This window comes from Sceloporus occidentalis, unplaced genomic scaffold (genome assembly GCF_023333645.1).
Source record: "Sceloporus occidentalis isolate IW3139 unplaced genomic scaffold, rSceOcc1.0.p SCAF_5, whole genome shotgun sequence".
NCBI classification, from domain to species: domain Eukaryota; kingdom Metazoa; phylum Chordata; class Lepidosauria; order Squamata; family Phrynosomatidae; genus Sceloporus; species Sceloporus occidentalis.
Genome location: NW_028316985.1, coordinates 107600720 through 107628182, shown reverse-complemented (window position 1 = coordinate 107628182; position 27463 = coordinate 107600720). Strand labels below are relative to the sequence as shown.

Here is a 27463-nt window from a genome sequence, read left to right as displayed (position 1 = left end):
CTTGGACATGGGGAAGACAAAGGGAAACTGCCTTACAAATTATATAGTTGGAAGGCATGTGCCCAAACATTTTCACTCGAGCAGTAGTTTGCCAAGTAGCATGCTGAACTGACATTTTAGTATAACAAATGAGATGGAAAGGGATCTTGAACTACTTTTGAGACTAACTGAAATAAACAAGTTGATAGCATGAGCTTTCATAGACTTGTAACTATTTCCTCAGACACATGGAGTTAGCTGCCCTGTTCCCTGGATTGTGATCACTGAAATTTTGCAACAGAAAACTGGGTAAATAAAAATATACCATGTTTTCATTTTTTGAAATATATATATATATATATATATATATATATATATATATATATATAAAATATATATATCAAGAAGAATGAAATGGTGGCCTAGGTTCTGATTTGGGTTCCTGGTGAAGACACAACCCCATCACCATCCATATGGTTTCCTACATCTGCTGTCCTCTCTGCTCTCCTAGTGGAGTCATCCAGACATAATACCCATGTAAAATGCCACAGATGTGGTATTGGATGCTATACAAGTTTGTATGCTTAACAGCAAACATTTATGTACAATATAAGAATTAAATAAACCATGGCTCAATTCCCAATGTTAATCCCAACAAGATCAAATTCACTGAATTGATCGGATTTATATTAATACTGATTTGATGGATGCCCTTTAATTCATTGATTCTAGCTGAAATTAGCTATTACGTCCACCCCTTACGGAAGTTACATTTAAATGAATGATTTACTTTTTATTTTTACAAACTCCATGATACAGTTGCCTTAGAATTGCCACAAGTCAGAAATGACTTGAAGGCATGCAACAACAACAAAATCATCACAACAAAATCCCCAACAACACAAAATCTGTTAGAATAAAATGGGCTCATCAATAATCAAAAATGTAAAATAACTAGAATTTGCCTGATGCCATAAAGAAAGTAAGTGCCAGTCAAATAATCTATGGAAGTCAATTCTATAGTCAAGTTTTTAATTCATTTATATCCCATTCTTTCTCCCAGCACAAAACTCAAGGGAGCTTACAAGTTAAAACAAAGTACAGCTACAAAAATTTACTAGTACAAAAGTGTAAGGCAATTAAATAAATCTATAAAAAGCTCAAAGTCAAAACTTGACAACACATTTAAACCACATTTTAAAAGATAAAAGCACAGCTCACCTCATTAAAAGTTCTTTTTGCTACAACAAGTTAAGAATTATATCACCTCCCATGGGAGCGAGTTCTTCAACCTAGGAGCAGCCACCAAAAAGATTCACTTGTGTGTTTTCATCCAGGATGAGAAAGCCCTCTTATGTCTATCTTAAAACTTGGGCAAATTCATATATCAAGATACAGTAATAGCGTTTCACATTCTTTCAAGGTATATTCATAAAAAGCCCTCTGTTTAGTTGCTATCCACCTAAACCCTGAAGGTGTTACATATAGAGAGGGGCTCTCATATGATGTGCATGTTCACACAGATGAATGTGAAATGTCTATTATAACTACCCCAGATCATTTGGGGCTTTACAGATCAAACAACACCTTCTATTTCATAGGAAAAAAATGACAGCCAATGAGGCTCTTGACTATACAAGTATAATATTCTCATTCTAACAAGTCCTGGTCAACTATATAGCCACTATAAATGAACCACTCCCAAAGACTTTTCAGAGGCAGCTCCACATATAGTATTTTTAAGCAATCAAGGCTGCATGTTCCTAAATCATGTCTATACACAGCAAGATCTTTTCCTCTGAAGAAGACATAAAGCTATCATTCCAACCACTGTTGACAAAAATGTGCTCTGAACTAATTGTACATCCCCAAGCAAGGCTGGATCCATAGGGTGACAAAATAAGTTGCACACTTGCTAACATGGCTCCTTGTATATGTCAAACAGGACAGAAATAATAACAAAGGCTTGAAGAAAACTGTTAACACAGATTATAGAATATTGAGCAAAAATGCTGCAGTTCCACTTCATAAGAACTGATCCATGAGAAGGAATGGGACAACTGGAAAGTAGTGTTTCTAATTCCATCCTTGCCAGGCTATCTAGATAGATACCATGACCTAGTACAGTAGTATTTAAAATTTTGAAATCTCCAAGAGAAATGCTGAGAAACCCAGGCAAAGGTCACCAACCAAAATATTTTTAGTCTTAAAGACAGGCTGAAAGCCAGATTGAAACTGATCTAATAATCCATCTCTTCTTAGACTCTCTGGACTTGCAGTGTCACTACCCACTCAAACATCTTATTCAGGAAGGCGAAATTAGCAGTGATTGATACATGGACAAATCATTAAGTCACAATAGGTTGCAGCACCAACAACAGCAGTGGTTGCACAATTGCTTGCTTCCAGGTATCCAGAATGATTACCTCTCTCAAGGCAGCATTAACCATTTTGGATTTAGGTGGTTATTTCCTTTGACAAATTTTGTTAGTCAGGATCAGAGATCTGGGCTAGAAAATTTTCTGTGGGAAGTTTTCCACATCACATATATACTCATATCTATCCAGAGTTGTCTGATTTGCTGTATTGCAATCAATCATCTTAGATGGACCAAATGTCAGGTATGAATCATAGAATCACAGAACCGTAGAGTTGGAAGAGACCACAAGGGCCATCCAGTCCAACCCCCTGCCATGCAGGAAATCATAATCAAAGCATCCCTGACAGATGGCCATCCAGCCTCTGCTTGAAGACCTCCAAGGAGGGAGACTCCACTACACTCCGAGGGAGTTTGTTCCACTGTCGAACAGCCCTTACTGTCAGGAAGTTCCTCCTAATGTTGAGGTGGAATGAACTTCTAGTTACTCTTCTAAGACAAGCATCGGCAAACTCTATTCAGAGGAACAGACTGGCAAAGAAATGCATTGCTAGGCTTGTTCTTGTTTTACAAAATCCCTTGCTTCTCAGTCATAAATACAAATACTGTAGTCAAGATAAAATAGGTAAGTTGCCACATGCATCCTTCCATGAAATACACTGCTCAACTAGTTGTACTGAATCAGTTTTTTCTCAACCTTAAATGGAATTGATAGATAGTACAGAAAGAGTGTGAGTGAAGCTCAAGGCAGTACAACTGTACTTCAGCAAAAGACAAGATAAACTGCTGATAAACCAAGTAAGGCTGTCTATAGGTTTGTGATCCTAAAAATAGAATTTTTTTACAAGGAGCCATTTTTGTTAAAAATAAGGGAAGTACTGTATACACTCGACTATAAGTTAACTTCATATATAAGTCGAGTGCAAGTTTTGGGGTCAGAATTATGGATTTTGATATGATCTGTGGATAAGTCTAGGATAAAATCTAGGGGCATGTAACAAAGGATGATACAAAGGAAAACAATGCCAAAGAATTTACAAAATTCTAGCAGGCATAACTATTTGTGCTCAACATAAAGGCTGAATGGATGAAAGCACAGGTTATATTTTTGCCTTTCACCAGGGGATGGTTCCCTTTTTAAAATACGTGTTAATGTACAGTATTTAGAGTACCTAGATTGATAAGTTGATTCAGGTTTTTTGGATCAATTTTTTGACTAAAATCTCTAGACTTATACATGAGTATACAGTAAACGCTACTCCACATAAAGCTTTAACAGTGTTTAAATATAATAAATATACCAAATATGTTAAAACAGTGTTATACAGAACACTGGAAAACTTTCCAGTTTGTGTGTGTGTGTGTGTGTGTGTGAAAACCTACATCATTGTCAGGATGGGAACCAGTGTTTATGAAACACCATTTCATGAATTCACAGTTCATGAAAAAGCCACAATAATTTACAGTGATCCATGCCAATGCAACAAGTACTTGCAAGTATTTTTTTATTGATGTACTTTTTATAGACATGTTTTAAAATGCTTTTAACTCAACTGTAGTTTAATATTATAATTTGTTTGTGTTTAAACAGTATAACTTAATTAGTTTAATTACTGATATAATATAATTCCAGTAGCATAATGAGATGCCGGTTCATATTCCACTTTGGCACATAACAGGGTTCCATCTTGTTCCCCAAATTGTTCGATATATGTTTAAGGGTGAGGTGATAAGGTGTTTTGGGGTAGATATCATTATTATTTTGATCAGACTCAGCTCTATTTCTCCTTGTCACTGGAATTAGTTAGAGCTCTGAAGGTGCTGAAGCAGTGCCTGGATGTTGTAAAGGGCTGGATGAAGGTGTATGAACTAAAGCTGAATCCTGTAAGACTGACATTCTGTACACTCATGGTTCTTAAGTATAGGAACCGGTTACCCTACCCAGTCTGGAGGGGATGGCACTCTCCCTGAAGGAATAATTACGTAGCATGTGTGTATTCCTAGATCCATCTCTATCAGTCCCAATTAGGATCTGTGGCTCAGAGTGCTTAGCACTAGGTTTGACTGATGCACCAGATACAGCTTTTCTTGGATGGAGATAACTTAGCCACAGTAGTCCATGCACTGGTAACTACTGAATTAAGACTACTGTAATGAACTTTATGAGGGGATGGCCTTGAAGATTTATTTATTTATTTATTTATTTATTTTATATCCCACTTTTCTCCCAATATGGGATCAAATGCACCTAACAAAATACAGTTAAAACAATTGACAGTGCAAACATTTTAAAAAATTAAATGAACAATAATACAAAACATTAATTTTAAAAAGCTTTTTAAAGGCAGCTAAAGTATAATAATGATAAAAATGCAAAAGTGCAGGTAAAAGAAACCTTAATTAAAAGACCTTCCACATCAGACAATTAACACCAAGGCTGCATCAGCGCCACAGAAATAATCCAGTTTGACACCACCTTAATTGCCATGGATGTGGAATTCTGGGAATTGTCGTTTTGGGAGACATTTAGCTTTCTCTATCAGAGCACTCTGGTGCCACAGCAAACTACAGTTCCCAGAATTCCATAGCACTGAGCCATGGCAGTTAAAGTGGTGTCAAACTAGATTATTTCTGCAAGGTGGTTGCAGCCTGAAAGGCCTGGTTAAATAGAAAGGTCTTTGCCTCCCAGCAGGAACAGGGCAGAGAGGGGGCCAACCTAGCTTCCCATAGTAGGGAATTCCAGTCTAGAAGCAGCTACCAAGAAGGCTCTTTCCCAAATGGATCTGTGATGGCAGTGGGACCAAGAGAAATGCCTTCCCCAAGAATTTTAAAACTTGGGCAGGCTCACACTAGGAGGTAACAGTCTTTCAGATAGTCTAGATCCAAGGCGTGAATCAAAAGCTACAGCTATTTCACAACACAGCAATAACAGGGGTGTCACTAGGGGAGGTACAGGTGGCACCTTAAGGGCAGGTGACCCCACTGCTCCCAAACATCTTTCTTGGAGCAGAAATGGGCTGTGGTATTTGCCTGCATCCCTTTAAAATATTGGAGCTCAGTGGTAGAGATGATATGAGTGGGGTAAGGCTCAGTTGGAGGAGAAAGGAAATGCCTCAGGTTTTAAAAAGATTTAAAAATTTTAATTATTTTTTTGTAAAGGTCTTTACATTTTCTTTAATGTACAGGCAAATACATTTAGTTGTGCATATGATACTGTAGTTTAAAGGTATAATTTCAATTTTGCTAGTTGTTTATGTCACTATTACCATGACATACAGTAATATAAAGGAATTACAATTTATGAGTAACATTAGCACAAAAACATTACTAAGGATTTTGTATGGTGTGGTATGCAAGGAGATCAGGGTGGGTGGGGGTGACACCAGAAGTTATTGCACTGGGTGATGCCAACCCATGATGCCATTGAGCAGTACACACCATATAGACAGTATATAAGCGCAATCTTAAAAGAGCTGCACAGGCTGTCAGTTTACTACTGGTCTCAATGCAATGCCTGATGCTGACATTTAAAGTCCAAACATCCTGGGACTTTCATATCTGAAAGAGCATCTCTGCCTATATATAACTGAGGTCTGCAGGAAGGGCTTTCCTCCATGCCCACCAGCAGGGGCAATACAGTGTGGCAGGACATGGGAGAGTGCCTTTTCAGCTGTTGCACCCCAGTTGTGGAATGCCCTCCCCAAGAGGTCTGACTGGCATAACACTAGCTTCTTTCCAGTGTCAAGTCAAGACATGGCTTTTTATTAAAGTCTTTGGGGGGCTTAAATTACTTTATATATATATATATATATATATATATATATACACACACACACACACACACACACACACACACACACACACACGCTTTAACTTGTCCTGTTCTTATCTAGTTCAAACTACAGTCACCCCTCCATTTCTGTGGAGGTTCCGTTCCAGACCCTCCCACGAAAATGGAAAATCGCTGATATTCAAGCCCCATTGGTTTGAATGGCGACACGCACATGTGGGCACCCACAGCCACGTGTCCCATTTTGTCCCCCTACATTTGCCGCCCGCAAACAGGCGAGGGATGTGGATTCCAAGCCCGCAAAAACAGAGGGGTGGCTGTACTTTATTGTTTTAATACAGAATTTTTAAAAATTGTTTACTGTACTGTTTTATCTGTATGCCATCTTGAACTCCTATGACAACGGATGGGATATAAAAACTTTTAATAAAGAAAGAAAATTATTAAAAATATTTTTTGCAAATCAGTTAGTTTGGCTTTTTGTTCTGTTTAGTAATTATACTGGCCTACCAAACAGTAGAGTTGCTGAAACAATATATCTGCAGTTATTTCAAATATCATGTGTACTGTATTATTGCACTTTGCTGATACATTTCTGTCTACTTTTAGCATCGCTATAGAAAGACAGAGAGTGAAACCATCACTGGGTCAGCTGTTCATGTTACGTAAAACTGTAGTCTGGAAGTCTTCAGGTTTGTATGCTTGCTCCATTCCTGCACACTTCAATACTCTCCATAACTTCCTGGAAAATCATAAGCCCTGGTCAGGCATTATTTTCAGCACACCAGTAGAGGGAGCAGAGGTCACAGGCTCCAACCCTGCCCCTTAAACTCCTAACACCCCGTTTTGCCAAGAAAGGCCTGAAAGAAAGCCGAAACTGTCTTTAAGTGAATATAGTTATGCAGCTCCACTTGATCAGAAGCCCTGACTTGTGATATTGCAGTAGCAAGCTATGGTGTCACATGCAAAGAAAGGGTGAGAATCAGAGCACACAAATGTAGGAGGAGAGGTGCATATGCTGGAAGACAGTAGAATTATGGCATGGTCTCATGTGCAAACAGACACACTGAGTTTAAAGGAAATGTTTTGTTCCTCTTGCTACTATCCCTTTGCACGATGATGGGTACAAAACTTCCACTAAAGTCACCTGAAATATGCCTTCCCCCAGCTATTGGAACATCACTTGGCAGTCTTGTGGCTTCATTGTACTTCACATTGTACTTCGCAGAATTGCAGCATCCTATGTAGTTAGTTAACTAACTACTGGGGATGGGAGGCAGAACTATTGTTTCTAGCATCTCTGGCTAGGGAAATTGAAATGCTGGCACAAATCCACAGCACAGTAGGGAGGTGAATGCTGAGCAGATACATAACTCCACAGTATATGGTTACACAGGCCAGTCCTGTTTGGTTTTGATGGATCTCTTGCTTTCTGGAAAAGTGCAGTGTTTAATTAGACAGCAGAAGGCTACCCTCCCTTCAGCTAAGGACACTAGAATATGGCTGACACGCTGAGGAAACTGGAAATCAACACAAGGCCTAAAAGTTCAACATGCACTTGATCTCCAATAGAAGCTCCTTTCTACAGGTGGGGAAATAAGCAACTGTTTAAAATTAGTCTGGCAGGTATTTTTGAGACCTTCACAGAGATGGCAGTTGAAGTAGGTGGAGGGGAGGCAGAAAAAAAATTACAGGTTGGTTATCCCTTATCTGGAATTACAAAATACTCCAAAACCTAAAATCATCCACATGAGTAGCTGAGATAGTGACACCTTTGTTTTCCGATGGTTTAATGTACACAAACTTTGTCTCATGCAAAAATTGATTTTAAATATTATGTATAAAATTATCTTCAGGATATGTATATAAAGGTGTTTTGTGTTTAAACTTGGCCCCACCTTTAAGATAATTCTTGTTTTGAAAGTTATTCCAAAATCCAAAATAAATAAATAAGTCCAAAATCCAAAACACTTCTGTCCTCAAGCATTTTGGATAAGGAAGACTCAACCTGTATAAGCAAATGTAAATTATAACCTACAATAATAGATTTATAGGGTATTCAACATGCTTAAGCTAAGCCAGGTCCTACACTTATTATATTCTTAGCAGCTAAATATTAGGTTTCCAAATTAGGTTGCATGTGAATTCCCCCTCTGCTTGGCCAAAAAACTGCTTAACACATACTGCCATTTGTAAAGCTATATAACAACAAATAGTGTTGAATCTCAGAGAATAGGCAACACTATTTTTAATTCTTCCCTTTTAGTTTTTGTTTAAATGTTACTTTATTTGTATTGTTGAAAAATGCAATTAAAAGAAAAATACTAAAACATTGAAAACCACCGGTTCTTCTATGTCTCTGAGCAAACTCTAATTGTGAAAAGAAATTCCTGGCTTACTGATTCCTAGCCTCTTAAAACAACAACAACAACAACAACAACAAAACATGAGGAGCCTGAATGAAACATTTCCAGCCAAATATCTAGACAGTTGAAACCTCCCCAATCTTCAAATCAAAATTCCAGTTTCTGTGGCACCAAGAAGCCCACTTAGATCACTCTTACTCAAGCTGTCAGGAGCAGACAGACATCACTAAATATTTGCCTTTTGTAGTCCTTGGTTGTCTAATAGTGTTTTTTTTAGCATTTAGAAAGCTCCAGGGGCTAGTGTTGGTGGAAAGCTGACAAACAGAGCCAGGCATTAGAGAATCTTGTAAATTTTCCATAATTGTCAGTTTAACTACGACATCCATTAACATTTCTGAAGAATCACCCATCCCACTGGAGTTTCAAAGTGCAGACAACCTCCTGAATGGTTTTCTTGGCTGCAGCCTGTTCACCTAAAATGCTCCATGTGGTTAGGAGAGATCCCTCCTAGATGAGCAGAAATGTCATTACACATTCAAACTACACCTTCTAGGCATTTTGTACTAATTTCTGTACTGTCATTGGGATGGGGGCAGCTGGGTGGGACACAAATAACAGCAAATTTCGGAAATAAATTAGAGTTGCATACAAGTGGTTTACTTTTCTTGTTTCCACTGCATTGTAAAAACCCCAACAACAATGAATTAACATCTGCTGAAATTCTGTCCACAGATACTCAATTATTTAATAGAAAAATACCAAAACTGGCTATATAAAATCTCAAATCAGTCTTGCTGATAAAAATGGAGAGACTTCCAACTATTTTTAACCAGTACTTCTCTATGTATGTGTGTCACAGGGCAACATAAGACGTAGATCTGGCAACCTAGTCATCTGGTTTGCTGCTACATAGATGTAATCCAGCATGGCTCATCTTAGGTTGTTATGGTTAAGCTGATAAGAGCAAGGTCAACTTAACTACAGACAGGGAGTTATAAATTCATCGAAAACTGCTTCTACACTTGTTCCTTAGGAGTTGAAGGCAACACAAACTTCAATCTGGTGTGACTTTCATTCATTTTGAATGGCTATATGCAGGAGATGTACCTAATATGTTGAATGAAGTAGTTTGTAAATTAATGCAACTTGGATTAATTCCAGACATAATAGAAATCCAGCTTTTGTAGAATGCAGGATTTCCCCCCCCTCCCCTCCGATTTTCAATCTATCCCCAATTACAAATGTGTTAACCATTCAGATTGCAAACTTGGTCCCAATAATAGTTCCACATTGTGCCAACACAAACTGTTACCACAATGAACTAAAATTACACCACACGGTATCTGTTTGCTGTCCACTCTGATCAGTCATTTCAGTCCAGAGGCAGCCAATTGTGTTTACACTACACTGAAATTAATGGTGCTTACCTCCCATCCAGTCATTTTTGTCCCCCAGAGTCATGTTTTGTTGCAGAATTCACACAAATCTACCCCTAACAATTTTACATTGTCACCTGAAGAATTCTTTTTTAAAATTATTAATTAAAAAATAAACCATTGTTACCTTATTCGCTCACTTTCCATTTTGACATTACCTTTGAACATTCAACATGAAACATTTAACAAGTCTAACAATAACAAGTGATACATTTAACAAATGACAAATCATTCATAATCCATTATTTGTTACTTCTAGAACTTTTTGGTTTTTTCCTCTAGAGAATTAAACTATATAAGTTTTTTTAATAGGGAAAATAAATTGATTTTCTTTACATTTTTCTGTTGATTTGAACATCAAAACATTTATATTTCTGTATATTTCTTTTATCATATTTTGCATAGGTTTCACACTTGCATATCTCAAGTGTATCTTATTGTGGATATTTCTCCCCATTCCTGCATCAGATAATTGATCACTTTTTCCCAATCTTGTTTATATTTATCAGAATGCTCATTTTGTATTTTTCTTGTCAGTTTGTCCATTTCTATAACCTCAAACAATTTTTCAAGCCAATCTTCTATAGAAGGTGTTGTCTCTTGTTTCCATAAACAGGGATAGATTGTTCTTGTGTCTGACAGCATATAGAACAAAAATTTTCATGTTTTTTTTCTATTTTGTCTTGTATCATTAGGAAAAATATTTAAAGTTTGAATTTTACATTTTCTTACATCATATAATAATTGAAATGTTGCATTTTAGATCCGAATTGCCTTGCTTTTATGCATGTCCAGCACATATGAAATAAAGTTCCCTTATCTTCAGCACATTTCCATAAATGTTACAGTTCCATAAACATCACAGTTGCATAAATCTTACATAATTTTTGGTGTTAAATTCCATTTCTGTGTTGCTTACAACAATTGAGAGCTGCTGGCTAGTCAAGACAAACATTCCACCTCATCTGAACATGTGGTTTCTGGCTCTAAGCATTTTGGGTTTGAAGAATATCCTTGATTCTACACCCAACAAAACTCCTGTGGACATGGGGCATTTTTACACTACACACACTGGAATTCTCATTCAGGTCAGAAAGCACCTCACACTCAAGTCACTCAGTGTTCAATTACTCAATATTTTTATCTGCCTTGAATACAGTTAAAAGACAATTAACACTAGACAATATGAGATCAAATATGTACAGAGAGGGCTCTGAGTATTTTGATTCAAAACTGCACTGTATATGCTCTCCCACAAACAGTATTTGAGAGGGGATGGTTAGGCTAACTCCAGCCTATGCAATTTGCAATCTTTGTTATTTGGGGTGGGCCTGATGAGACAGATGACAACCTATCTCTGACCTGGAGTTCTGTTAACATTTCCTAATTATGGTTAAAAATACAGGCCTGGGGACTTTCTAGACTACAATTCTTTTGTTGTTGTTAACTGCCCTCAAGTTAGTTCCAACTCATGGTGACCCTGTAGACGAGACATCTCCAAGAGTCCCTATCCTCCACTGCCTTGTCCAGATCCTGCAAACCCTTGCCCATAACCCACCAATTGAGGCTATCCATCTGGTTTGTGGTCTTCCTATCTTTCTTCTACCCTCTATCTTTCCTAGCATTATTGTTTTTTCTAGTGATCTGTGTCTTCTCATTATACCTTAATCCTCTAGTTTCCATTCCACATTCTACTGCTAACATTATCTTTTGGGTTCTTCATTTTGATCATATTACCCCACTTTTGAGATCTCTTCATTGGTTAGAATTCAGTTCAAGCTTCTTGTTTCAATGTTTAAAACCTTACACCATCTAGCTTCCCCCTAGCTTTCAGCCCTTATTTCGGTTTACTAGTCTGCTCGAGATTGACATTCTAGGCATTCTAGGTGTCTTACCCAACCAAGGATTTCCTCTTCCTTGACTTGGCTTTGTCCTTTCTCACTCCCTGCTCCATAGTCTTGGAATTGCCTGTACATTTGTGGACTGCTCCTTCCCTTGCTATTTTTAAATCTGAATTTAAAACGTTCTTGTTTTCAAAGCATTTGGAATTTTAGTGTAGTGTTGTTTTATAATCCTGTATATTTGATCACATGTATTGCTTAGTTCAGTAGTTTTCAAAAGGTGAGGCAGGACCCCCGGGGAGGGGGGCACAAGAGTTGCTCTTGGGGGACGAGAGACTTGGAGCTCTGACCCTTCCTTCTCCTCTTCCCAAACTTTTTATGTGTAAAATTTACACATGCATTGAGTTAAATATTAAATTAACTTAAATAAAACTGTTCTAATTTAACAATGTTATTTTCCTATAAAATACTGAATAAACAAATAAACTAACTAAATAAAATATTTTAATTCATATACTACATTGAAGGGAAAGGTGCAACATCCACATGTAGTTGCAAAAGGGGGGGGGGTCCCCAATGATAAAGAGTCTGAGTACCACTGGGTCAGTTTGTTTCATATTATATTGTATTTTTGTATTCTATCTAGATTATTTGTTTTATAACTGTATTGTATAGTTTTATTTATTTTATAGTTTTTATAGTTATTCTTGTAATTTTATTTTATTTTATTTTATTTATCCTTCCTTCCCTCTGTGTGTATACACAGACTTTAAATTGTATGCTTTTTGCAGGACCCATTGTTTTTGGTTGTTGTACCTGTAAAACACCATGTAAATTGATTAGGCTATTTAAATAAATTATGGCAACAACAACAACAACAACAACACTTAACTGGAAGTAAGCACCTCTGGACTTACTTAGTACTTACTTCGGAGTATACACGTAAAAGATTGTGCTGTGGATTTTAAACAGCTTTTCCCCACCACAAGTCTACTTTGCTTATTCTATTCTGACAAAACAAAGTTATTAGTCTGCCAAAGTCTAATTCACAAAAACAAAAGAGTTGTAAAACACACAGACACCTCTACTATACCATAATTCAATCCCACTTTATATCAGCTATAAACATCTCTGTTTTCAGCACATCTTCAAAATAAATGCACAGTGACTGCACGTAGTGTAGCATTCAATTTTATGAAACCATAAAGTTCTTCATAGTTAATTACACAGATAAATGTCTCATCACACATTTGGTTACCAGGATAGCATAATTAGCTTTCTGTATTAACCTTTTGAAAGCGGAATCTGAATTTCATTGTAAAAAGTGTTTCTAAAGGGTGTGTGTTTCCCCATTCTTATGGAAAGCAATGAATTCTACAAAAGGTAGAAGAAAAGAATGTAAGCATGAAGTTTCTTAAGAATTACAAAGTATACTTAAAGTTAAATGGCATGGTGGTGAAAGCATGTTGTCAGAACAGCAGTGGATCAGAAAGCTCTATCCCACAAAATAAACTAAATACGAGGCCTGCTTCAACACCAGAGTTATGCACCAACATTACAGAATATAGCATATCAGTATTCCTCAAGGACACGTATACTTCAACCTTCAAGACCAACAGAAAGCAGAAACAAAACTCAAATCTGAACAAGCAAACTACATTTTTTCCCCAAAGGGGAAAACGCCAAAGGCAGGGAATAAGCACAACTTCCTACACATTTTTGGCTCTGCATACCAGTACCATGGCTACATGTATTCCAAATTTTTCTTTTATCCAAATATGTTAGTGTCCACTGCTTTCGTACAGTCTCTCTGGTGACAGTCACACTTTCTCCAAGTCAGCCATTTTATCAGTCCAACAGAAAGTGGTGACATCAGTGGATTAGCAGAGTCACAGTGCAATATTGGGAACAGGAGATGAGGGAGATGGCACAAAGAAGAGCAAGTAGCTCTGATGAAAGACCAGCAATGTTCTGGAAACATGCTTTTAAATCCAAATGGTAGCCCTGAATTAAAATTAATTAAAATTAATACTGGTCATATCTGCAAGGCAAGGCATTGTTAAATCCTAGTGAACTCTGCAATAATAATAATAATAATAATAATAATAATAATAATAATTTGTTTTATTTATATACCGCTATTCCAAAGATCATAGCGGTGAACAGCAAGTAAGCTAATTAGCAAGTAAGCTAATTTGCCCCCAACAGTCTGGGTACTCATTTTAGCGACCTCGGAAGGATGCAAGCCTGAGTCGAGCTTGGGCCCTTTTGCTGGTCTTGAACTCGCAACCTTGTGGTTTTGAGTGAATGGCTGCAGTACAGATTTTGCAATAACTGGTTTTTCTACACAGGAGAATTGCTGTTTCACTGTGAACTGTTTAGAACCATTCTGAGGCATGAACAGGGTTCCCCCCCCAATTTTTAAATGAACAAATAACAACTCAGGATTCCTCCACAATACTGCAGGTATGAGAAAAGCATTAATACTGAGCTATGAAGCAGGGACGTAGCCAGGATTTGAGGAAGGGAGGGTCCAGACTAAGTGCCACCATTATAATGGGGCTCAGCAGCGCATGCCATTCGTTCTTCTAATGGGGGGACCCCCCCCCCCCGGCTACGTCCCTGTATGAAGGGACAGAATCATAGCAGGAGCAGTAATGAAAATAATTAGTAATTCACTGATGGGATCCGAGCAAGTTTCCATTTGTCAGAATATAATATTTCAGTATTTTCCTTGCACATTTTGGACAGCTGATTTAATTTAATTTTGCCACAGTTAAGAAAAGTGACATGCTTGCAGAGGTGAAGGGACATTACATTAAGACAACACATTAATCCCATCCACAGCCAAAGCAAAACCAAACAAATAGTGGCTTCCTGGAAATTGAATTTCTGTTATCCAGATGTCAAAGATGTAATACCCCAATTACACAAACTATTGCCAGTGAAGCATGCCTGCAAATATGCAATGTAAATGAGTTGAGCACAGAGCTGCAAAACTGCACAGTCAGCATCTGGTTCTCTGGGTGAGTGATAATTAGCACTGTGTGTAGACGCTAATAAACATTTATGTCTCAAATTACAACGTTTTGAGCAATGTTAATAAAAGATATGCTAGCAATCTGCAAAATAGAAAAACCTTTGAAAAAACCATCCCATTAAACAATGGCAAACACCTCCTGTGTGTCTGCAGTAATTCTCATGCACCCTCTCCCTCTCCACCTCAAATGTGGCATTTAGAAATCAATCAAGATGAGAACATACCTAAATAAAATGGTTGCACTTCTTTGGCCTCCCCATTAACATCATTACTGTAGTCAGAGATCTTGTATTGGTCATGATGATAGTCTGGAATTAAAATAAGGAAATAAATTAGAAATCAAGTGATCTGGAAAAAATGAACACTGAATGTGTTGCTGCATTTTCATTTCATAATCTACCAGAGTATCTGACATTTTATTCCAAGTGCAACAGATCAGTCAAAGAAAACATGCTCTGTGTCAGCCCTCCCTGAAAACAAATAAAGCTCTGTACATATGCTGAAAATATTTAACCAAAATATTTAACCAAAATATTTTACATATTTTACCAAATAGATATGTTTAGCCTAGCTTGTGATGCTCATTTTCACACTAAATGTAACATACCAGATGCCAGCTATCTGGACTTGTGTCTTACAGAATGCATCTGAATTTTTGACAAAAATGACGGGTTTGCCATCTTCATAGATCAATAGAGATTTGCCTCACAATAAAATTACTGGGAAATGCAATGAATAACCTTTTAGCTCTCTGGCCTTTTATCTGGGAAGACTGCCAATGAATTCTAATGGGAACAGATCAGTCTCGATGAATGAAAATTAATAGCGGTTTCAAATGAAATTGAATATAGAAAATGAATGTAGAAGCTTCTTTTTATTACAAATACATACTAAATAAATAAAAAATAAACTTGTTTATATGTAGGCACTAGAGAAAGAAGATTTATGACAAACATTTATAGAAGAATTATATTAGGAGGGTTTGCTTCTGACTCTATTACAGTACTAGTACTTTCTATGACTAGAGGCTTACAACTGATTCAGATTTAGAAATTAAGAGGCCTGAGGAGTTGTAAAGTTCACTATGAGTAATATCCTCTGTATACCAAAAAGCTGTTATCGTTTGTGTTTTTTAAACTAAAAAACACAACTCTTTACAAATAAGGGACATTTAATAACCTCTCATGAGAAATTAGCCAAGTATCTGATATTGGAAGTAGGTTGTTGCTGTAGTGTGTCTTCAAGTCATTTCTAACTTATGGCAGTACTTCACTGGAACCCAAAAATGTGCCTGTTTTATTGAGAAGCCACCTCTTCTAGTACAGTGGACTCTTGTTATACGCTGGGGTTTGGTTCCAAGATCTCCCGTGTATAACAAAATCCATGTATGCTTAAGACCCATTAAATATAATGACATAGCAAAATGGTGTCCCTTATAAAAAATGGAAACTCAAGGTTTGATATTTGAAATTTATACCTTTTTTTGAACATTTTCAAACTGTGTATGCTTGAATCCGTGTATAAAAAAATCAGTGTATAAGAAGGGCCAACTGTACACAGAACAATTGTGGCCTTTCAGATGTTTCTGGATAACAATTCTCAGCCACCTTAGCAAGCACAGCCAATGGCATGGAATTACAGGAACTGCAATCCAGAAACTTCTGTAAGGCTAAAATTGCCCAATCTTGCTCTATATGAACATATCTGAGGAATTATATGAACCCCTGTTATCAGAGGGGGGAATTGTCTTGGGTAATCACTCCCTAAAGACAAGACTGATGGATGGAGAAAAGGATGGGTAAAAGCCTCTTATACAACAGAGCTGTTGCCCATATAACAGTGATCAAAAACAAAAGGGACAAGGGATTACATTGGCACCTTGGTATCCACTGTGGTTTGTTCCAGGCCTCCCTGTGGATATCAAAATCAATGGATGCTCACATACCTTTATTACAATGGTGTAGTAAAATGGTGTCCCTTGTATAAAATGGCAAAATTAAGGTTTTGTTTTTGGGGGAGGGATATTTTCATGCTGTGGAGGGTTGACTCCATGGATAAGAAGAACTGACCGTACAATTTAAAACATTACATTTAACTTTTTGGCACTTGTCCTGCTGACCCTCAAGACAAGCAATATGTAACTAACCCTAGCCAACTGTTGTTCCTTGGACAGCTCACGCAATACTTTTAAAAACTACTGCTATAGACAAAGTGAGTTTCTAATGACTTGTCTGAGAAAAGAAGTTGCCTCTTTCAGAAGCACCAGAAAAAGGTACTTTAAAGCAGCACATGTTAACATCACATCAATGCTGAACTAACACACTACAAGTGTGTTAGTCTGAAACTGTAAGTCTTTATGTTTGGCGGGGAAACGTTCTGCAAGTATTCTACATTCTGTGTTTTGTTCAATACAATTTGTACGAAAGGATCCTCAGAAGAAAACACCTGCATTTTGACATTAATGAACATTGTCAATAGATGCATAACTGTGATGCCACGAAAAACAAGTAAAACCAGAAAACAAGCAAGCATAATTTTCAAGAAAAGATTATGGTAAACTAGCAAGAAGTGGTTGGAGAAGACACTTTTAGTTAAGTCATCTCAACTTCAACATCTTAACCGTAACACTGGCATAACAACAATAAAGGTAAAACTCTTTCATTTGGACTACAGTTGGCAAGATTGACCAATAAAGCACCCAAACGTTTTCTGAGATGTAACAGTACAAAAACGCCTTGAGAAATTCAATGTGCCAGCCTGGAGCTCAAGGGAAGTAACATTTCTGTTGCTACTGGAGTTGAAATTTTATTACCTGTCTTTTCTTGCCCTTTGTCCCTAGGTCCCACATGGCCAAGAAGGGAAGTGACCTTTGCCTGCACTGAGATCTTTTCAGAGCATCTTCACTGACTACAGAAGTAACATCTGAGACAAAACATGGACCTGTGACTCTAACATTGTCACTTTTCTTCTCATGTATGAATTTTTAAATATCTTTGCCTGATGACGAAATCAGTGAAGCTTCGAAAGCTTGTATGATGTATTTTGTGCATTTTAAGTATCCCAATAAAGTTATCAGTTTTGTGGATTTTGTTGGTTTTTGCTGCACGGCCAATATGTTTACCCCAGATATGTTTCTTATTGTGTTGTTTCAAAGACTGAGATACAACTAGGAAATACATCACATGATCACCAGATCTTATTAAATTCCAGGAATCAGAAAATATAACACTAATCCTAGACACATTTATTGCGAGTTCCTTTCCCTTCAAAAAGTAATGAATTTATGGTAAACACTGAAATAACAGCCTCAATAGTTTTTAAAGCCCAATGCTATGCAAGTTTGCTCAAAGTGCTATTGCATTCAAAAGGAGCTGCTCCCAGGTCAGCATGTATAGTATTACAGTCTTAGGAAAATGTTATGCTCAAAAAGAGATGTGTGCACGTATTTCAATCCTGCAGTCTCCTGAGAACCGGCTGATCCTTCTAACTGCCTGAAATGTCATGCTGTCTATTCTTCAGTATCAAAATGTCTGTTATTATAAGGAATAGGGTGTGTCTAGATATGGGCATTCAGACATTTATATGGGAGGAGGGAGGCCTCAAGAGTTCCAAGTCATCTGTACTCTGATCACAGTTTCCAGCATTTCCCAAGTCAGTATAGTACAGATGGCTAAACTGTGGCTGTGAAGTTTAACTATGGGAAATAATCTCTAAGTAAAAGTAACAATAGTCTGTAGTCACAGAAACATTTCCGCTTTTTTGACTTTTACTAAAGTTATAACTTCTACATCAGGATCATGATTACTAAATTCAATACACAACACATGATTTTGAATATCTGGTGTTGTCTCTCAGCTGAACGATATACACCAGGTAGTCTAACAAAAGCTAGCTGCATCAGGCAATTACAGTTGGCAATGTAGTTTTTAATCCAAGCCCATGTCTATTTCTCATACAGAAAAACCCTTAAGTTTAATAAAATGTTTTATTTGGAGGCTTCGAGCTATACCCTGAAAGCAAAGAAATCTGGACTACAGTTCATCCGGTTTACCAGGGTACTAACTCAAAACATGGGCGTCTTGAGAGACCTCTATAACTTGGGTCCTTCACCAAATACACACTACAGCATTATGCCATTATCCACTCCACTTCCCACTTGATACATCAGTAATGCTGTGAAAGAACTGGAATGAAGCACAGGCTTTGGCAGTACGAAAAAAACTAAATAAAAAAACAAACCCCACACAAAACCAGATTTGTAGTATAGTACTTTGCACAGGGGGCCTGCTTTTCTAGTCTAGTGAAACTGATCTGCATTTGGTAGATGGAAGTCTTGTTGTGTTGAATGAGATTAATCCCAGGTAAGCCAGATATATAGGATTCCAGATGTAAAGATGGCATAACCTATAGGCAAAGATTGTATCCTCCGATTCCTTCCTACTATCTGTTCTTTTTCAAAGTAACAATTACAAACATTTCCATAAAAATAACATTCCGTGGTAGATTCAGCAAAGATAATGAAATCTATGCTCCATATTATGCTACCATACTTATCACTCCAACAAGTAAATAATCGTGTTTCCTTCACTTCTGAAACAGTTGAGGTAATTTGACAGGGTGCTGTCAAATATCAGAGGCTGGGGGTATACTTCTTGTCTTTACTTGGATTGGAAGTAAAAGTGAAAACAAGGACAGTGAATATGCTTTTGTTTAGAATTTCCTGGAGTAGGTGATATGTAATATGAACTTGCTTTGTTTTGGGAGTTCTTACCTCCCATCATAATGACCCAAATACATTCAGTGTGTACTGGGGGGGGGGGATTTGTTATTTATCCCAAACTTTAAAAATAATAATAAAGTAGAACAGTTTTTAAAAATTAAATATGCAACCAAAAACATTGGTCAAGATCCTGCATTGTCAAGCATAACTACAATGATGAAGCTCTGACACTATAGTTACATCTGATGATGTCACACACACACACCCAAAAGCCTATATAATTTCAATGTAGGAGCTCCACTAACTGAAGGGTTGCTGAGGAACTATAGACTGGGGTGTTAAGAAATGGCATCTGCAGCACTCTCCCAGTTGGGGCACATGTCAAGAACTGGCAGCTGGAAATACCCCTTGGGGTCCTGCCACAACTGCTTGTCTCAATGCATCCTATGACTGGAGAGCACTGCAGCATTCATTTCCCAGAGTTCAGAGCTTCAGTACCTCAGAAACCCTTTGGTTAGGGCGTTTGAAACATAATACTGAAGGTACAGGACAGCACATCTCATTCAAAGACCCTTTTGGAGCAGGCAGTTAAAGACCAAAGCCCTCTCTCAAGAAAAAGCTCTCGACCTACTGACAGAAAGTGGAACAGATGGGGCCAACCTAGCCTCTCATGGGAGAGAATTCTATACACTTGAAGCAGCCACTTAGAAGGTCCTCTCCCATATTCTCACTTAATATGCCTGCAACAGTGGTGGGAACAAGACAAAACCTTGTCCTAAGAAGTCTCCCCCATCCTCCCAGAGAACCGAACAAGCTGGAGTAGGTTCATATATGGTTCTTCAAACAGTCTCCTTCAGGTGGAAGTTAAGATACAACAAAGGTCCATCAATGTGCCCATGTTTTAGGAGACTGATCTACGGTCCTAATTTCCTTGTGTTCTGGGGTACAGCTATAACCATAACTTTTTTGCTTTGAAATGAAGTTATTTTTCTCTTACAGGAATCTCGCTGCCTTCTGAAATAATAGAAGACATGAGAAAAAAAAAACATAACTATATGTTGGCTAGAACCACAAAAATAAACAGTCAACAGGAACATCACAATTTAGACTGTTACAAGCAAAGATGCTACCCCAAACAAATTCTAAGTGGATCTTTATGGAAAGTGAACCAACCATAAAGAAGAGGGATATGCTATTGCCATTTAAACTCTTATCTTAAAGAGATGAATCCTGCAAACCAAAAAAATTAATTAAATGAGCTACCCCCAATATTTTGGTGTGCCACCCAAAGCCCATGCCAGAAAAGACACTCCAGAGTGAACAAGACTCCATCAAAAGCTTGTCTTGCTCAAAGTGGAGGAAATGTCAGTGTCAACACCCATAGTTTTCTTTGCATAATTTCCCGTCTGCATCATCCATGTGTGTAAAAGGCACAAGTAGAGACTTCAAACTTACAGGTTACTGAGGAAAAATTCAGTGAACAAGGGAAAAATACTGGGCAAAAAAGGCAGGGGAAGGAGAACATTCATAATTAATTTCAGGGGAAGAGATAACAATGAAATTTGCACCCAAGCATAACCATTAAGTGGTTAGAGGCATCATTTGAATACTGTGGCCAGATTCCAGTAGATAACACTAGACACACAATCCTGTCCGCCATTTTGTGGATGCTGCAGAAGGTGGTATTCAATATCTCCTCACAGAATGTCCCTCCTTGGTAGAAGGCCATTCTGCAGTTAGGAGAAAAGGACAGAGATCACCCCATAATCTGTTACTGATCTCTTGCCATGGCTGTGGAACTGTAGCTAGATCTTGTCTGGGTGCTCTCTTCTCTGGCCACTTCTCTGGTCATGAGGGGATGCTCTGGCACTGGGCCTCCCACAGATGGCTGAAGGAGTAGCCTAGACAAAAGTATATTGGCAGAGCATTAAGTACAATGTTGGATCTTGGCCGGAAAGTTCCAACTGGAGCAGACTAGTTTTAATAACTAAACTTAATTGGCTTCATATCTATACAGTCCCTAGAACAATTCCAGCAAATATGCGTAGAACATTTTATAAATCTTGTACAGTATTGCTGTTTTTACAGTCCCCAGTTTTGTGGCATTTTATGTAATGTACAGTACAAGATAGAAGGGGGGAGGATTCTGTAATCTTTAAGATGTTCAATAGCAACTTCCTACCTTTCTCACCATTGGCTATACTGGCTACAGCTGCTGCAACTTCCAGCCTGAAAACATCTGGAGGGCTGCCCCAATTTCCACCTCTAATATAGGAATACAAACCTATTGTACACAACTGGTCCAAACTGCTTGTGCTTACATGTGTAATTCACTGCATGGAAATCATGCAGCCCTCCAGATGCAGTTCCCAATTCCTCACCACTGGCTGTACTATCCAGGATTGATGGGAGTTGTACTCCCAACAACATGTAGGCAGACACGATTCCCACCTTTGTTTGAGAAACTATAGGATCCTAGATGAAATGAAACATCTAAGCATCATCCAGAGTGTTTTTCCCCAGATCTGTGGAAATCTCACCCTCTGGACAAAGTATGAATGATTTGAGCTTTTCACAGTAAAACTGTTCCAGTCCAAAGCTGGTTCTGAGTTACTTTAGTTATTTCTTAAAAGATTCAGCGTTCAACAGACAGCTTAATCCATCTTGTCTGTTGGGCTTGGGTGAGGTTTTGATAATTAAAAGGCTCAAAGTTTAAGGAGGTCGACTACCAGACAAAACGCTGCACATAATGCAACAGACGACATTATGGGTGTGTGAATTATGACTCAAACAGTGAGGCTGACAGAGAATACCAACAAACAAAACTCAACACACAGTCATTGATGGGAAGGTTCACAGGAAATTCATGCAACTATGACATGGCGCTACTATAAATGGTTGCTTTTGGTGCGGCAACCAGTTGCGTGATTTTGTTTTCTTGATAGTTTCGATTTGTGATGTATGCTACAGGTTAACATGTTCTGATGGACCCTTGCTACTTAGCTTGTGATAGGATACCACATGTTAGAGGATTCACAAGATTAAGTACTACACTTCCAAAATAGCCACCTCAGGTTAGGTTACTACTATCCACTAAGTCAAAATGTAAATTAGTACTATTCATTCATTTTACAGAATTAAGTACTAACACGAAACTGCTTAATATGGCCTGTAGGTTTAAAGGTGCAGCTGTGTATAGTAAATATCATACAATTTAAGTCAAAAATGTATAAATTACAGCCTCTCTCTCTCTTTTTTCTTTCTCCAAGATACTACAGTTCAGGACCTGTTCAGTGCATATCAGTTCCATGACAGCAAACAAGAATAGCCTGCAATACTGCTGTTATGATTCGAGCTGAAGAAGGAGGCCTATCGCTAGGGAAACACCTACTAATACACAACTCCAGCCATAAAAATAACACAGAGCATAAATTGCTCAAAATCAAACTATAATTTTAGAAATTGCTTTGTGTAGATTTTAAGTATTTTACTTAAAAACCAAAATCGTTCTCTGTTATGTAGAGACTGCAAACTGTTAGCAGAAGAATTATACAGAGCAAATAAAATACTGTGCAGGAGTCAAATGTTTCATTAGAGCACTGAACATAGTGTGCATTCACTTTTTATTACTGAGAATCTCTCTCATGAAACGGGGAGGCATAGGGACTAGCACCTAGCCATACTTCATGATAACCTAAATCTGCCTTTATATTCTATTGCTTAAAGTTGAGGAGGCAAAAAAAAAAGTTTAAGTCCCATTTCCAGTGTGACACAATTTCTAGTGCCAGTCCTAGCTTATTACTGTCCAACGTTCACAATGCAAATACAAACTTATCCTTGAAGGGGGAAAAAACTTCCAACATGTGCTGACACATATTCAGAAAAGCAACTCCAAATCCACCTAAGGAAGTAGAGTTTAGTCTGCAAAAGCTCATGCTGCCAACCTCTTTCTTTCAGCTAGTCTCAAAGGTGCTACAAGCTCTCTCTGCATTCAGAAAACCACCCTTTAAGTCAGTGACTGCTTCTCAAAATAGCCTCTCCTCTTGATCACAGCAATCTTGTGTCCAGCTTTCCTAGAAACGACAAGCAAAAGGGGGGGGGGGGGGATTTCCTAAATCATTTGTTGTATTTATTTACTACTGAACCTAGTAATAATAGTAATAATGGTATTACACTAAAAAAGTACCTGCCTTGAACCTGGCAGACAAGGCACATACGCAGTTCAGAGATATTTCTGTTCAGTCCTACAGGTCTTTATCCAGCCATGTTTTTTATTTAAGTCAATTTAAACAGAGAAACAACACACACCCCACACAAGTAGAACACCTGTTATACAACACCAAGGAACGAACTATCTATCTATCTATCTATCTATCTATCTATCTATCTATCTGATACATTTGAAAGCATTTAAGTATTTGGTTCAAACATTTGATCTAATGATTCTGTTCAAAGATCTGCATTCCTCTCCTGAGGAGCTCTCTCACTCTCACAAACAGGGAAGGCACAAGTTGCAATGCCAGCAATTGTTTTGCTCCTGTACACAATTCACTAGCTGCCTTGAGTTGTGCTAAACACAACAACCCCTGTGAAGCTTTTCCTTTTTTTAAATGGAAGGGGACAAAAATGTTGTTCACAATCCACAAAAAGGGGCTCTTTTCTTTCTCCAAGGTGGGTCAATTTCCTGATTAATCTGTTTGTTTTTAAACTGCATTTACAACCTGACTTTAATATTTGATGCCTGAAGAGAGGGCCCATGTTCAACACAACTGAGAAAGACATACACAACTAGACTGAATGTATACCCTTTAGGGGTAAGACTAGGAAGATTGAATGTATACTTTTAAATTAAGATGGGTTAATTTCCTGGTTAATCTGTTTTTTAAAACTGCATTTGCAACCTGACTCTTTAATATTTGATGCCTCAACTGAGGGCCTATTTCAACACAACTGAGGGGATAAAACAACCCAATCTTAGAAGGTAGTTTAAATAATAATAACAATAATAGTTTAGAAAGAGAGAGGGGAAGCATTAGAGAAGAGGTGGCCTGAAGGGAAGGAGCCACATTTCATAACAGGCCGTCCCTCTCAATAACCAAACTCCTTGTATGTCAAAGTCCTTTTTTCAAAGAAGGGGGGGACAACAACAACAACAACACAACACAACCCCACAACACAAAACGACCCCTGTAAACAACCCTTTACCTTGATTGATCAGTTTAAAGCTTTGGGATTTCCTGCTCCTCTTCCTCTCAGTGAACTCCATGGTGTGTCTGAGGCCAAAGAGGGAGGAATGGAGGAAGGAAGGAAGGAAGGAAGGAAGGAAGGAGAGAAATCAAATTGGAGGAGTGTGACAGAATAAGAAAGGAGGTAGGAAGGAAGAAGGGAAGGAGAAATCAAAGTGGAGGGGTTTGAGAGAATAAGAAAGGAGGTAGGAAGGAAGAGAGGAAAGAGAAATCAAATTGGAGGGGTGTGAGAGACAGAATGAGAAAGAAGAAGGAAGGAAAGAAGGAGAAATCAACTTGGAGGAGAGAGAGAACAAGAAGGAAGGATCAAATTGGAGGAGAGAGAATGAGAGGAAGGAGAAATCAAATTGGAGGAGAGAATGAGAAGGAAGGAGGGATCAAATTGGAGGAGTGTGTGAGAGAGAAAATGAGGAAGAAGGAAGGAAAGAAGGAAGGAAGGAAGGAAGGAAGGAAGGAAGGAGAAATGAAATTGGAGGGGAAAGAGAAAAGAAAGGAAGGAAGGAAGGAAGGAAGGGGGGCTGGGTCCAGCAGCCCCCCAGCGGAGGCAGACCAAGGTCCGTCTCTTTCAATCAGCAATAATAATAATAATAATGATAATAAAAAGCTGGTGGAGGAGGAGGAGAATCAAGCGAAAGAAAGGGGGGAAGCTGGGACGAGTGGGCTCCAGACTTCCCTCTTCCTCCTCCTCCTCCTCCTCCTCCTCTTCAGAGCCAGATTCACTTCCAAACTTTGCAGCCTCCTCCTCCTCTTCCGAAGGAGGCAAAGCCTGGCCTCCTGCAGCCGAGGAGGAGGCGGCGGAAGGAGAGCCGGGGAAGCGAGCGAGCGAGCGAGGCGAGGGCTCCCTGAGTCAGTCGCAGGTGGCCCTGTCCGGGCGATGGCGGTGCCACCTGCTGGGAGAAGCCGGTGGGGCGCCGCCCTCAGGGAGCCTGGCCTGCCACCGCAGGCCGCCGCCACCTCCACGCCGGCTTGGAGCCCCACGCCAGGCCGGGGACGCGGAGGCAGCTCCGGGCCCCAAGGGGGCGGAGGGAAGGGGAGGAGGAGGAGGAGGAGGAGGACGGAGGGCTGAGTGTCATGTCTGTTAATGGAGGAGGCGGTGACTCCGCGGATGGCCCTGCTGCCGGCTCCCCGTCGCTCCCTCCTTCCTTCCCGCGCCTGGCGTCTGGAGAGGGCGGGCCTCTGGGCTGGAGCTCCAGCGGAGCGCCACCGCCATTTTGTGCCCTCCTCCCTCCCAGCGCCTCCTTTTTCCCCGGCTGAGTGCTCAGGGACACAGGGGCTTCCCTCCGTTGCTTGTTGGTCTCCCTCAGCGCCTCCTCGGTGGTGGTTGTGAGATACTGGACTTAGTGGGCCTTATGTATAGCAATATGTGTATTACAAAGTACATATATATATATATATATGCAGACTTTCCTCCTCCATATATATATATACACACACACACACTTTTCAAAATATATATTACACTCACGTATATTTATATATAAGGCACACTACAACTACCAGGTGTGTGTATATATTTTACACACACACATATATGCATAGACACACACACACCTGTATTCATACATAAGTATGTGTGTATGTATATAAAACATTAAAAAAATATATAAAACATTAAAAGCCAGTGTGGTGGTTGTTCTGTGCCTTATATAGAAATATATGTGCGCACACACCTATTTATATATGTGTGTCTGCATACATACATATATATATATACTTTCAATACACACACAAACATGTATTTATATATAAGGCACACAACAACCACAACAGTTTCTAATGTTTTATATATATATATATATATACACACACACACACACACACACACACACACTTCAATATTTATATATAAGTGTGTGTGTTCATGTGTGTGTGTATATATATACACACACACATTAAAAACTTGTGGTTATGTGCCTTATATATGAATATATACATGTGTTTGTGTGTGTGTATTGAAAGTGCGTGTATATACACACAGAGACATAACTGTGTGTGTGTGTATAAAACATTAAAAACTTGTGGTTGTGTGCCTTATATGTATGCATGTATATGTGTGTGTGTGTGTAGATTTAGGTCTGCATTTATACCTTTAAATTACAATATCGTACACACAAAACAAATGTGTTTACATAGACATACTGGTAGTTTCATGGGGTTAAAGTGAAAGTAATAACCTCTGAGGCAAAGAACTGTAAGCAGTTGAAGGAAAAGTGGCTGCCTCTTATAGAATATATATAAACTCCAGCTCTCAGGCTCATGTCTCATCACAGCATCGCAGGGGACTTAGGTCTGAAGTTCTTCTCAATGAGACCTCAGTGTTGTAAATTTGTGCTTTAGCTTGTATTTTTAAAGCAGAAATGGTGATTTAATGGTGCTTTACCTTTTGTAAACAAGAAATTAACATTTCAAATTTCAAATTTTAATTTTTTTATAAAAACACTTGTTTATAAAAGTCCGTAACACACTTCAGCTCACCTCATATTGTGTGTCCTGTCTGGCTATTGTTAACGAAGCTACATTGCAAGTAAAAAAACACGTATAATTGGAATTTGGCAGCATAGATTTTATGCCTTCAGTACAAGACGCATAAAGCCTTTTGTGAAAATGGTGTGTCATACACAGTTACAGGGAATTCTTTGAGAGGAAAGTACTAGGAATATTTTTTCCT

At 38.5% G+C, this 27463-nt stretch overlaps 1 protein-coding gene across 4 annotated transcripts in view; it reads right to left on the bottom strand.

Annotated features, from left to right (window-relative positions):
- LOC149312633 (BEN domain-containing protein 7-like) overlaps positions 1 to 25221 on the bottom strand; it is a 71686-nt gene extending 46465 nt beyond the window's left edge. For all 4 annotated transcript variants that reach the window (XM_089525051.1, XM_089525049.1, XM_089525052.1 and 1 more), the window contains exons 1-2: positions 24755 to 25221; positions 15054 to 15137 (exon numbers count right to left, since the gene is read on the bottom strand). In XM_089525051.1, coding sequence (XP_089381177.1) covers positions 15054 to 15137; positions 24755 to 24815 — 145 coding nt within the window. In that variant the 5' untranslated portion in view covers positions 24816 to 25221. The remainder of the gene's footprint in view (positions 1 to 15053; positions 15138 to 24754) is intronic.
- Positions 25222 to 27463: the final 2242 nt, after the last annotated feature.